This window comes from Callorhinchus milii, unplaced genomic scaffold, assembly GCF_018977255.1.
Source record: "Callorhinchus milii isolate IMCB2004 unplaced genomic scaffold, IMCB_Cmil_1.0 Scaffold11, whole genome shotgun sequence".
Taxonomy (NCBI): Eukaryota; Metazoa; Chordata; class Chondrichthyes; order Chimaeriformes; family Callorhinchidae; genus Callorhinchus; species Callorhinchus milii.
In genome coordinates this window covers 12733632-12746474 of record NW_024704752.1, presented here as the reverse complement: position 1 = coordinate 12746474, position 12843 = coordinate 12733632, and the positions used below count along the sequence as shown (strand labels likewise).

At 43.3% G+C, this 12843-nt stretch overlaps 1 protein-coding gene across 2 annotated transcripts; it reads left to right on the top strand.

Moving 5' to 3' along the window:
• The first annotated feature begins 1257 nt into the window (after window positions 1-1257).
• Window positions 1258-7652, top strand: ppp1r7 (protein phosphatase 1, regulatory (inhibitor) subunit 7). 2 transcript variants are annotated; one of them, NM_001292884.1, is given in 10 exon segments: window positions 1258-1317; window positions 2581-2685; window positions 3112-3167; window positions 3797-3862; window positions 4486-4616; window positions 4888-5050; window positions 5674-5790; window positions 5941-6045; window positions 6310-6396; window positions 7164-7649. In NM_001292884.1, coding segments are annotated over 10 exon segments (1053 nt in total). In that variant the 5' UTR covers window positions 1258-1271; the 3' UTR covers window positions 7341-7649.
• The last annotated feature ends 5191 nt before the right edge of the window (window positions 7653-12843 follow it).

Sequence of the window (12843 nt, the reverse complement as noted above, 5' to 3'; positions counted from 1 at the left end):
CGTTGGGTCGCTGCAATCGATTACGCAGACCGGAGATTTTCCGGCTTGCATCCCGGTCTCATAGCGATAATCTTTGCATTTGACGTAGCGCTTTATCAAGTCTTCGAGACGTCTCAAAGTGCTTCACAGAATATATTATGAAGCGTAGTGATCTTTTGCCTGTCCGATCTCAACTGGGCTGCACGGTTGTTGGTTTTCAGGTGGCCTCACTGCATGAGGGCTTGGGAAGGGAAATTAAAATAATATTTATATTCGACATAGCACCTTATCATGATGAGACAACATCAAAGAAAATTACATTTGTACAGCGCCTTTCATGTCAGGAGGACATCCCAAGGTGCTGTACAATCAGTGTTTCGCACCCAAGCTGGGGTCGAGACATCTCAAAGCACTTTGTAGGATTTACTCTTATGTATTTGCAGGCAAACGCAGAGGCCAATTTGCACAGAGCAACGTCCCACAAACAGCCACGAAGTGAATCAAAAAATCAACAAAGCAATTTGTCGCTTGAATCAGCCTGTCTAAAAAAATGTTACACTATCACGGTGGCAAAGTCTCTTTGATAATTACCTACTACCATCTGAAGCAATTACTGCATGACTTTTCTGGTATTGTGAATAGAACAAGGCAACCAAACAGCTGACAATATATATGTATCTATCTTATCTTTAAAACTGACAACATCTTAAAATATTATATGTCACATTTGATTAAAAGAAAAACACACATGTAATCATCTTAATTCAACTTATATATATAATAATAATCCTTGCATTTGATATAGCGCTTTTCACGTCGGGAGGACGTCCCAAAGTGCTTCACAGAACACACTGTAAAGTGAATTGACTGTATATTTGTGGGCGAACGCAGCAGCCAATTGCGCACAGCAATGTCCCACAAACAGTGGTAGATTGAAAATGACCAATTTATTATTGGTTTTGGAGGGATTATTTACACAATAGCCCTAGGCTGCAATGTAAAACATGAACAGTGCTGACTGCAGCATGATAGAACTATCCTTGCAGGAGGAGTGTGTGTGTTGTGTGTGTGTGTGTGATGCAGAAATGTTGCAATGGGGAAAATAATGTAAATTAAATGTTGAATATAAACTACAACTCCCGTCATGCTCTGCGCTATGTTGGTCTACGCATGACCGGGATCCCGCCCCGCTCCACTCTGATTGGTTCGTTTGAGCCGAAGCCGCGCTTCCTATTGGAAGTCCGTTCGGTGACCTCACGCTACTTCCGGTGTTTTGAGGAGCGAAATAAAGAATGGCGGAGAAAGGAGGGGAACAGCAGCAGCAGCAGCCCATGGAGAGTGAGTCAGGGAGAAAAAAAGGGCGGGAAGGAGAGCGAGGGGGTAGGGCAGCCAGAGCGCTGATGGGCGGTCAGAAGGAATGAGGAATCGGAGTAACGATGGGGAGAAAAGGAGTGAGAGGATAGAGTACTAATGGGGGAGGAGTACTGATGGGGAGAGGGGTACTGATGGGGAGAGGAGTACTGATGGGGAGAGGAATACTAACGGGGAGAGGAGTACTAATGGGGAGAAGATTACTGATGGGGAGAGGAATACTAACGGGGAGAGGAGTATTGCTGGGGAGAGGAGTACTGATGGGGAGAGGAGTACTGATGGGGAGAGGAGTACTGATGGGGAGAGGAGTACTGATGGGGAGAGGAATACTAACGGGGAGAGGAGTACTGATGGGGAGAGGAGTACTGATGGGGAGAGGAGTACTGATGGGGAGAGGAGTACTGATGGGCAGAGGAGTACTGATGGGGAGAGGAGTACTGATGGGGAGAGGAGTACTGATGGGGAGAGGAGTACTAATGGGGAGAAGAGTACTGATGGGCAGAGGAGTACTGATGGGGAGAGGAGTACTGATGGGGAGAGGAGTACTGATGGGGAGAGGAGTACTGATGGGGAGAGGAGTACTGATGGGGAGAGGAGTACTGATGGGGAGAAGAGTACTGATGGGGAGAGGAATACTAATGGGGAGAGGAGTATTGATGGGGAGACGAATGCTGATGAGGAGAGGAGTACTAATGGGAGGAGGAGTTCTAATAAGGAAAGTAGTACTGATGGGGAGAGGAGTGCTAATGGGGAGGGGGAGCGAGAGAGAGAGAGTGGGGCGTTGTTGGAACGATGGATAAATTATAATGGGAGTGGAGAGAGAGAGGAGGGGACAGATATCTCTCGGGAGTAAACTATGAACTGGTCGATTGTGGTTACTCATATCATTTTATTTCAGACAGACCACGATAAGCTTCTAAGTGGTTGAGACATTTTTTCCTGCAAGAAGTTGATACTGATAGTCTGACTCAGTCTTTCCTGCTTCAAGGACCTTTTATTGTAGTAAAACTGAATAAATACTGCCGTTAGAGCCAGATTGTGTAAGGCTATTACATTACTTATATAAAGTTCTGGGTTATAAATGGAATCTTGTTGTTGGGTTAGTGGTACTTTAATCAGTTATGAATTGGGAACAGATTGTGATTAGATGAAGATTAATTATATAACATGAATCTTTTGAAATGGTCTACAGTGTTGTCATAGCTGCAATAATTTTGTGGTGTTTTGCAGTTGACAGACGAGTGGAATCTGAAGAGTCCGGTGATGAAGACGGACAAAACAAAGGAGTGATTGAAGAAGTGTTTCAGAATATTAGAGTGAGGGGAAATGCATCAGGTACCGAACCTTATATTTACACTGCAGTTAATTATACAGTATATTTACACGGCTGATATAATCAAAAGTAATGTACTTTTGCATCCAGTTACCCTTTTTTGCATTTGGTCACACATGTCTTGTGGCTAAGTGGCAAGCAAATGACCATCTGGGAAACTCATCAATGCTGCACTTGATCTTGCTTCCAGAAGGTATGAAGTGCCATTTCCCTCGAGTTTATCCCTCTCTCACTTGCTCTTGACAAGGTTGGTACCTCATCGCAACAAATATGGTTGAGATTGTTTTCAGCTTTGTATCAATGACTTGGGACGTGGTCCTGACTTGAAGGGTGCGATGTATATATAAATTTGTTGTTGTTGTATACAATAAATAATCCTTGGAGGAGTGACCATATTTTCTAATAATTCAAATGATTTACTTTTTCAGGAGAACCAGATACTCCAGTTGATATTGAAACAGTCATTTTAGATCCTGAAGCAGAGGTGAGTTACATTCATGTATGCCTCTCAAATCCACCCCCCCAGCTCGGGTGCAAACCCTTGACTGTCCAGCACCTTGGGATGTCCGCTCAACATGAAAGGCATTATTTAAATGCTAGTTGTTATTGTTATCTAATAATAATCCATTTGACATAGTGCCTTATCAAGTTGTTGAGCTGTGTCAAAGTGCTTCACAGAATATACTGTAAAGTGAATTGACTATATATTTTGTGGTCGAACTGGATTAAGTGACAAAATTATTATAATTTTTAAAATATTTTTTTGAAGGGATTATTACCACCGGAAAAGCAATCTGCCAATCGACTAACAACTGGGTTCCTACTTACTGCTAGCTAAACAGAGACATGTGGAGTAAGGAAACTTGCCTATTCGCCCTGCCCGGGAATCGAACCCGGGTCCTCTCACTTGCGAGGCGAGTGCTCTTACCACTCTCACCAATACGCTACAGGACTCACAAACATTTGTAGTTTGTGAGAGCTTAATGTCATTCTGCTTTGATGTTCCAATTAAGATGTTTGTGGTAAGCAAACACCGCACCTGCCCCCCCTCCCCCCACTTTATTTGAGTGGACTTACATACCCTTACACGTCTATGTGTTATCATTTTTGCAGGATGTTGATCTGAATCACTGCAGAATAGGGAAGATTGAAGGGTTTGAAGTCCTGAAGAAAGTGAAGGTAAGGTCAGCTGGCATTTGGGTGCAATATTTGATTATCTTGTCGTTTTGTGCCTCCTACTATCTTGTTTTGAATACTGCAGCACTCTGTGGCACGAGTGTTGCTTTTGGTTCTAGTGGTTTTGGGGAATGTGCTGATGTAATTTCTAGTAGTGTCACTAAGATTTCAGAAATGCTGATTGATGGGCGTGTGAAATTTTAATACTGTGAAAGCGCCCAGCAGGACAACTGTAGATTTTGCCTTTGCATTCTGAGGGTAACTGCCTAATGTTTACAGGTCTATCAGTGTTATTAGAAGTAGTGGGAAACATTTGATGTGCTGAATTAAGACTATTACAGCTTTACAAAAATCCTAAGCAGAAGCTGTCCAACTCAAAGCAATGAGACAAAACAAAACCTTCTGGAGAAAATGCATAATCTCCAGAAGGTTTTTTTCCTCATTGCTTTGAGTTGGACAAAGGAATCCATCATTCAGCATAGATAATAGTTGTAATCTAAAATGATTTAAAATGTTTATATAACGTGTAGATCTTGTAGGATTAGGGATCTGTGGTTGTCAATGGGTAACTAAAAATGTTTGAAATACCTTCCTTTAATTCCCACCTGGTCTCTTATCGATTCTAGGTGCTATGTCTTCGTCAGAACCTTATCAAAATGATCGAGAACCTCGACCATCTGACGACACTCCGAGAGCTGGATCTGTACGATAACCAGATCAAAGTAATCGAAAATCTTCAGGTCTTGAAGGACCTTGAGTAAGTAACGCTAGCTGCAATGAATAGCACAATTCCTAGAACTTTGCTATTTTCCATTGCTTATTTTTGATTGGCATTGAGGGACATTTTAAAAGAGCAAAGGCAAAGAATGAAAAATATGCTCATATATTAGACCACCATCACTTTACAATGTGTCCCGTGAAGTACTTTGAGATGTCTCAACGTGATAAGGCGCAATATCAAATGCAAGGATTTATTTATTTATTAATTATTTACTGTTGGGCTTTTCTACTTCTCTTTTGTTGCACAGGATTTTAGATCTCTCGTTTAACATCCTGCGGAAAGTTGATGGTCTGGAAGGCCTGACAAAGCTGAAGAAGCTCTTCCTCCTGAACAATAAGATCACGAAAATGGAAAATATTGGCCACCTCGAGCAGCTGGACCTCCTGGAGCTCGGATCGAATCGCATCCGGGTAAGTGTGCTGGCAACTGGTCACTGGCACCATCCACGTGTGGGAACACTCTGCTACATATTTATTTTCAGTGTTTTTTTTAATACCGTAACCACTTGTTAGTTTCCGTTATTAAATACTTCATTCATGCCACTATTGTGAATCCAGCAGAAGAGTGTTTTCCAATGTCTGGTTTAGATTGTGCTTTTTGCACTGAATTATTTAAAGCATACTGGAGCCTGGCACCATGTTGAGCAAGTAGTTTCACTAGCACATTGATTTCCACCTCTTTAGTATAAATAAGATGTGAAAAGCTCTTTTGGCCTCCATTCAAGAATCATCCCTTAATAGTTCAATGGATTTTTTTTATTGTTAAAGAGTTGGTTGCTTTCCTAGCTCTGTAATGACATTACAAACTAAAGAGCATTCACTGACAGTTGGAATACATCTCCACTCACTCTTAGTCTGTGTGCACACACGAGACCTCAGCCCCAGCCAACATGCTGTGGAGGGCGATGGTGTAAAATCAGTCTCCTAGTTACTTTACTGTGCTGTCTGGATTTAAAGTGAGGGTACAGTTTGGTTGAATTATTGCTGTTTTGATGGAAGCGGCATAACAAACTGCAGCATTGTTTTGTTAACAGGTTATAGAGAATATTGACATTCTAAAAAAGATGACCAGTTTGTTTTTGGGTAAAAACAAAATCACCAAATTACAGAACCTGGACGGGCTAACGAATCTGACGGTACTCAGTATACAGGTAATCTCCCTGCTGGTCTGCAAGTTGTGTGCTGACTTTGCCAATTTCAGTGCCTGGATTGTGCCTGCATTTTTCCTACTTTGTGTTAATTTTTTTACGCATCAATGTTGATGGGAAGTCTTGACAAACCCATGGCAACCTTTCTTTCAGAGCAACCGTCTTACAAAGATCGAAGGGATGCAAAGTCTGGTCAACTTGCAAGAGCTTTACCTGAGTCACAATGGGATTGAAGTGATCGAAGGTTTAGAAAACAATGTGAGTCACTGCCGAAACTTGTTCACATTAGTGCGTGTGTCTAGTACTGGGACATAATTGAGGAATTGAATGATGACGATTGTATGTTGGATAGTGTTATGTAAAAATAGTCCAATCGTGCAAACGTCGTGAGGTGTTGCGTTTATAAACTGGATTAACGTCTGAATGTACCAACATCACAAGCTTGTAATAATGACTTTGTTTCACCAAACCAGTCACTGTCCTGTACACAGAGGTCATTAATGACCTATTCTTGTATTGCAGAAAAAGTTAACCACAGTCGACATAGCAAACAACCGAATCAAGAAGATTGAGAATATCAGCCACCTCACAGAGCTCCAGGAATTCTGGGTTTGTTGACTCAGAACAGAAGATACGTGCTGCACTGTATAATACTTAAAGGCATTCGCTTCAGATTGCTCTTCAGACTCTAAATATTTGCTGCAATTGTATTTGCATACAATGCACACCATTTTACACCTCAATGATAGAATTTTTACCTCACTAAAATCACTAAATATAAGTAGCATTTCATGTAAATGTTTTTGTGATATACGATATCAGGTGAGGTTTTATATACAACATAGACTTTTATTTTGGGAATTGGATGCAAAATTTGAGAGCGTTTTGTATTAAAGGTTTAGAGACCAGCTAAATAATCCTTGCTATAGCGCCTTATCACGTTGTCGATGTCTCAAAGCGCTTCACAGGATATACTGTAAGTCAGTTTGTGACAACAATACCCCATAGACAACCATGGAGTGACCCATTTTTACTTGGGGAATTTGTTGGTCAGGCCACCGGGAGAAATTCTTTTCAAATAGTGCCACAGGATCTTTAATGTCCACCTGAACGGGCAGACATCTCGGTTGAACCTCGGTTCAACATCTCAGCTGAAGATTGGATGAGTGTGTTGGGAGTGCTTGTTTGTGAAAATTATAATTAACATTCTGGTTATTAAACAATTCCAGATTTATGTAGATCAAACAAATGAAACATCATTCAATAATGAATCTTTACAGAACTCGCAAGAAATTAAGTTGTGTGTGTGATTGATGATTTGGAGATCTCCTTTTATCGCCCTGTGTTCTGAATTTTTTACCTCCCTTAATTTGTAGATGAACGATAATTTAATTGAGCAGTGGAGTGACCTCGATGAACTGAAGAACGCAAAAAACCTCCAGACGGTATATTTCGAAGGTAACCCGTTGCAGAAGGATCCACAGTATCGACGGAAAGTAATGTTGTCCCTTCCATCCATACGACAAATCGATGCAACTTTTATCCGATTCTAAAGGAAGGAGTTTGCACCACTGACTGGCATGTATGTGTAGGGAAGGTATTTTATCTGACTGTCACTCTTAACGTATTTGATAAAAGCACTAAATTATAGCTAAAAATAAATCGATGCATTATTTTGTTATTGACTTTTACCTCACGAATGTGCTTCCTTTGTGTTGGTTGCTTTATCCTCCATCCTGCACCTTTGCCCAGTTTCTCTACCGATCTCATGACTAATCCTTCCTCAGCTTGTGAGGATGAATGTACCTGTGTTTGAATGTTTTTTGTAAAAGAATGAACATTAAAAACGTGAATTCGTGAACACACCTGTCACTGGAGTTTGTGCAGTTTTTTCAGTTCTCTCCTGTGCTATTTCACAAATCACGTTTCGTGTTGCACACATGTGGGCAACATGGGTTAATATCAGGGCGAAGGGTTAGTGGATTTCTCCAGTAGAGGAGATTATGTATTAGCTTTGCTATGGGAGAGTGAGTTACATTCAAAGGAGGGATGGAGCTATCACAGTTTACAGCTAAATTAAGGCTCGTTTAATAGGGGACAGTAGTTCATTACACTAATTAACGTGATCTCAGTAATGTGCACTGAGTCTAACTGGGCAGAAAAAATAGGTGGTAGTACAAGCAGGACTAAGAGATTGACAAGCAAAATGCACTGGGGGATAGATGCAAAATGAGCCAGCAAGCTCTGCTCACCAAAAACAATACAGGTAAGGAGGAATCTCATCTGAAATGTTGAACCATTTAAAGTCTGGGCGGAATAACCATCGGGATAATATGATCCTTAGCAAAGAAAAAATGTGTTGATTGGACACAAAATCCATTGATATTTTTTTTCCCACCAGAGGGCTCTGCCGAGCTCTTGCTCAAGCAATTCAGTCTCCAGTTCGTGTTTATACACAGGACATGATCAATCCTCGTGTGTTTTTTAAATAACCGGCAAAGAAAAGCAGATACAGGTTGGACCAAATTGATATTGTCTCCACATCATTGCAGTACATCGATTGCTGGTTTAAAACCTGTTTCATGGTGCGTCCCTCTTGCCTCAAACTCGGTGGAAATAACACTCTACTTGTCCTTGTCAGGAATATGTCCGCCTCCATCGTAATATCGTGCAGGGCCGTTCTCTGCAAATATAACAATAATAGTCCTTGCATTTCATACAATGTTTATCACGTCTTTGAGACGTCTCAAAGCGCTTCACAGAATATACTCTAAAGTGAATTGACTATATTTTGTGGGTGAAAAGCAGAAACCAATTGTGCACAGCTGTGTCCCACAAACAGTGGTGGATTGAGTGACCAAATATTTTTTAAGGAATTATTACCCCTGGAAAAGCGATCCGCCAATTGACTAGGGGAGGGCGTAGGTGGCACCATATACGTGCAAGTTGTTGTTATTGACTAACAACCCGGTTCCTACTTACTGCTAGGTAAACAGGTGTGTGGAGTAAGGAAACTTGCCCAACATTTTGCCGTACTGGGAATTGAATTCGGGTCCACATGTACCTTTTTATTCCTTATATCCTGGGTTAATAGAAAAGTGTGTTTGAGGTGTCTTTGTGTGAATGTGTATGTACATCTCTCTGCTGTCTGTGTGTGTGTGTGTGTATATGTCTCTGTCTCTATGAGTGTATGTGTGTCTCTCTCTCTGAGAATGTGTGTCTGTGCGTGTGTCTCTGTATGTGGTGCTCCAGGCTCTTCCAGGTGCTGCCCACCCGCCCCCCCCAATTGGCCACCCAGTTTTTGTTAAAGAAAAAATATACCTTAATAGCACTGATTAACTTCCCCCAATTTTCCACAGAATTTTCAAATTTCCCTGCAATTTTTGACAAATATTTCTGCACTTTTCTATTGGCCCAGCTTATATCCTACCTTTCTTTCCTGTTTTCTTTCTTGTCTGCCTCCCCTTCTGCCTATCACTTTAACATTTGCTCATCCTTTAATAGCAATGGGTGTTGCCTGTCCTCATGCAAAGGTGAATCGGCTTCATAACATATGCCAACAGGTGAATTGAGTCATTCACTTTGAGTCATTTTATGGTATATCTATGACATGAGCGATGTTCCTATTACTTAGGTGGTGCTTGTTATAAACTCAGCCATATTCAGAAACATGAATTATCGTGCCTCTCCCTCCAGCAGATTGTACAAACAGTTTGCCTTCAGTGGTATCGCACAAGGAGGGAATTATGTTGTTGAATCAAGGGGTTTGGTCAAACAGTGTTGATAAGAGTTTGGCATTCTCAAACTGTGTAACACAACTCCAGTCCACACCATGGCTCCTATGCTGTATATCTGAATGTGTGAACAGATCCGAGTATTTTTACCGATCGAAGGCTGCCTGATCAAGAAAAAGAAGCAGCCTTGGTCCCCAAATAACTTTGGCAAGGTAGGGATCACTGATAGGGATCACTGGTCATAATGTTATCAGTAAACAACAACAACAAGATTATATTTGTATAGCTCCTGTCACGTCGGGAGGACATCCCAAGGCGCTGGACAGAGTACAGCATTTCAGACCCGAGCTGGGATCAGGGGGTGAGAAGGGAGGGGAGGAGAAGGAGGGTGGCTGAAGGCATGGTTGAAGAGGAGGGTCTTGAGGTGGAATTTGAAGGAGGCTAAGGAGGGGGCGAGGCAGAGTGAGTGGGGGATGGAATTCCAGAGGTTGGGGGCAAAGTGGCTGAAGGCTCTCCCGCCAATGGTAGGGTGGGTGGGTCGGGGGATGTGGAGCAGGCCAGAGCCAGCTGAGCAGAGGGAATGGGCGGGTTGGTAGGGGGTTAGGAGGTTACAGAGGTAGGGTGGGGCGAGGCCATGGAGGGCTTTGTAGGTGAGGGCCAGGATCTTGAACTGGATCCTCTGAAGGATAGGGAGCCAATGGAGTCGGGCAAGAATGGGGGAGATGGGGTCATGTAGTTTGGTGCGGGAGAGGACACGGGCTGCAGAGTTCTGGATTATCTGCAGCCTGTGGAGGGAGGAGTTGGGAAAGCTGACAAGCAGGGAGTTTGCATAGTCGAGCCTGGAGGTGATGAAGGCATGAACAAGAGTTTCAGTGGCCTGAGGGTTGAGGTAGTGGCGGAGTCGGGCAATGTTACGGAGGTGAGGGAAGGCAGAGCGGGTCATGGCTTGAATGTGGGGGAGAAAAGACAGTTGAGGATCGAACAAGACACCTATGTTCCTGACTGGCTGGTGAGTTGAAGTGAGCAACCATGGAGGTTGATGCTGCCAGAGCCTGAGGTGCGGAGGCGCTGGCGTGAGCCAATCAGGAGGGCCTCAGTCTTGTTCACATTCAACTGTAGGAAATTTGCCCTCATCCAGGACTTGATGTCCGACAGACAGTCTGTCAGGACAGCAGTGGTCCTGGAGTTGAGGGTGGAGGCAGAAAAATAGAGTTGGGTGTCATCTACATACATGTGGAAGTTGACCCCATGTCTGCGGATGATGTCACCAAGGGGGAGCATGTAGGTATTAAAGAGGAGACAAGGACAGAGCCCTGGGGGACGCCAGACGTAACAATGCGGGGGCTGGAGGAGAAACCGTTAGAGGCAACGAAGTGGAGACGGTGAGAGAGATAGGAATCGAACCAGGCAAGAGCAGATCCATGAAGATTGAGTAAAGCGGAGAAGCAGTGTATGAGGATGGAGTGGTCGACAGTGTCGAAGATGGCAGAGAGGTCGAGGAGGACAAGGAGGCAGAGGGAGCCCTGATCACAGATGTTCAGAATGTCATTAGTGACTTTGACCAGAGCTGTTTCCGTGCTGTGGGCAGCGCAGAAGCCGGATTGGAGGGGTTCAAAGAGGGAATGGCGAGAAAGAAAGGAGCGGAGTTCCAGGACCTTGGAGAGGAATGGGAGGTTAGAGATGGGGCGGTAGTGGAGAGGAGGGATGGATCCAGGAAGGTTTTTTCAAGATGGGGGTGATGACGGCTGTTTTTAGGGGGGTGGACAAGGAGAGAGGCCAGAAGGTGGAGCTGGGAGATGAGGAAAGAGGTGGGGATGGGATCGAGGTGGTGGGTTTGAGTTTGCGGACAGTCGTGGCGAGGGAGGAGGGAGAGATAGGATCGAAGGAGTATAGGGGGGATGTGTGTTGGGTCAAGAGGGAGAGGTGATGTGGGATGGCTGTGAACGGGGCTGAGGTGGCTGAACGTATCCCCTCGATTTTGGATTCGAGGAAGTCCAGCATCTCCTCACAGTTGGAGTAAACAGCAGCTTGTGTTAACGTGGACTTCTGTGACAATCCTTTTCTGTATTTTGTTAGCTATGCCAGTTCAAAAAACAACTTTGAAAATAAGTTTTAATTTTTAACAGTGACAATTAGAATTCACTTTGAAGAGTGGGTTACACAGAGCTCAGTTTACAACTTACTCAATAGACCAGGTAATTGAAATCTCTCTTGTGTGGATCCCACATGGTTCTAAGGATCTCTGCGACCCTTTTCAGAAGAAATCTGAAAGCTTGGAACTACTGCTGGAATTTGAAACAAAAACTCCTTCCTTAGCACTGCGTGTAAAGGCTGTACTGAGGCTGCAACAGGATGTGGGATGGATTGTATCTTCGTGGCAAAGAGAAATACTGTACATGGTTTTATTTGCCTACCAAATGCATTTTGTATTAGTTGAGGCAAGCTGCCATTTCCACTTAGCAAACTGCTGATTTTTCTCTGTCTTTGCATAAACATTAGGGGAAGCAAAGAATGTTAGTATCAAAAGCAGGTACTGTTTGATAAACTGGTTCAGGATCCCACGGCTTGGTGTGTATCCAGAGCAGATGCGACTATTTCTGCAAAACATACTCCAGTCAGCTTCTTCCAAAAGAGAGATAATGGACGCATTAAATAAAACTTCGAGGGGGTGGGACATTCACAAATGACTCAGTTAAGAGACTTTTTATATATCGTTTGCATGTGTTTACTGGCAAGATTCATCTCGGCTTGTTCCCCAAACAGTAAGGGACACAGCATGAATTCAAAGTTTTGGCAAGATGAAAATGATATTCACTGCAAAAGGGAAGTCGAAAACGTAAAACCTACTGGGTTTTGACTTTAGAATTACTGAATTGGCAAGAACTGGACAATGTGATTTCAGAATAACACTAATGTCCATATGGAAGCCACCTGTGCGTGTGAATGTCTCTGTGTTGGGAATGAAAGACACACCCTTTCCCTGAACCATATTTACAAATACAAGTGGCAAAGCAAGAGAGACTCTTGGAGTACCGCAGACCCCCACCGAGAATTGACTCGATTCCGACATTCCACTGTCAAGCACATCACCCTGCAGCTAGCTCAGCTCCAAGGAGCTGCTTACCTCCACTACCCCCTCCTCGGGAGGAGAGTGCCACAAAACATAATGTGGCGTGATTCAGAGGAGCTTTATTTTATCTTCCACAGCAAAATAAAAGGTGCAAATTGAGCCAGATATCACAATGTCACTGAACGAGTAACAACAAAAGGCTTTGCCTTAGGAAGTGTATTGCAGGATGTGTCACTGGATAGAGTAGGATCA

Bases quoted from the DNA above. Each gene is read 5' to 3' on its own strand.
- ppp1r7 (XM_007912013.2), top strand. From the start codon at position 1,397: ATGAGGAATCGGAGTAACGATGGGGAGAAAAGGA. The intron at 2,686-3,111 runs GTACCGAACCTT...TTACTTTTTCAG, and splicing joins AGTGAGGGGAAATGCATCAG to GAGAACCAGATACTCCAGTT. The intron at 5,051-5,673 runs GTAAGTGTGCTG...TTTTGTTAACAG, and splicing joins TCGGATCGAATCGCATCCGG to GTTATAGAGAATATTGACAT.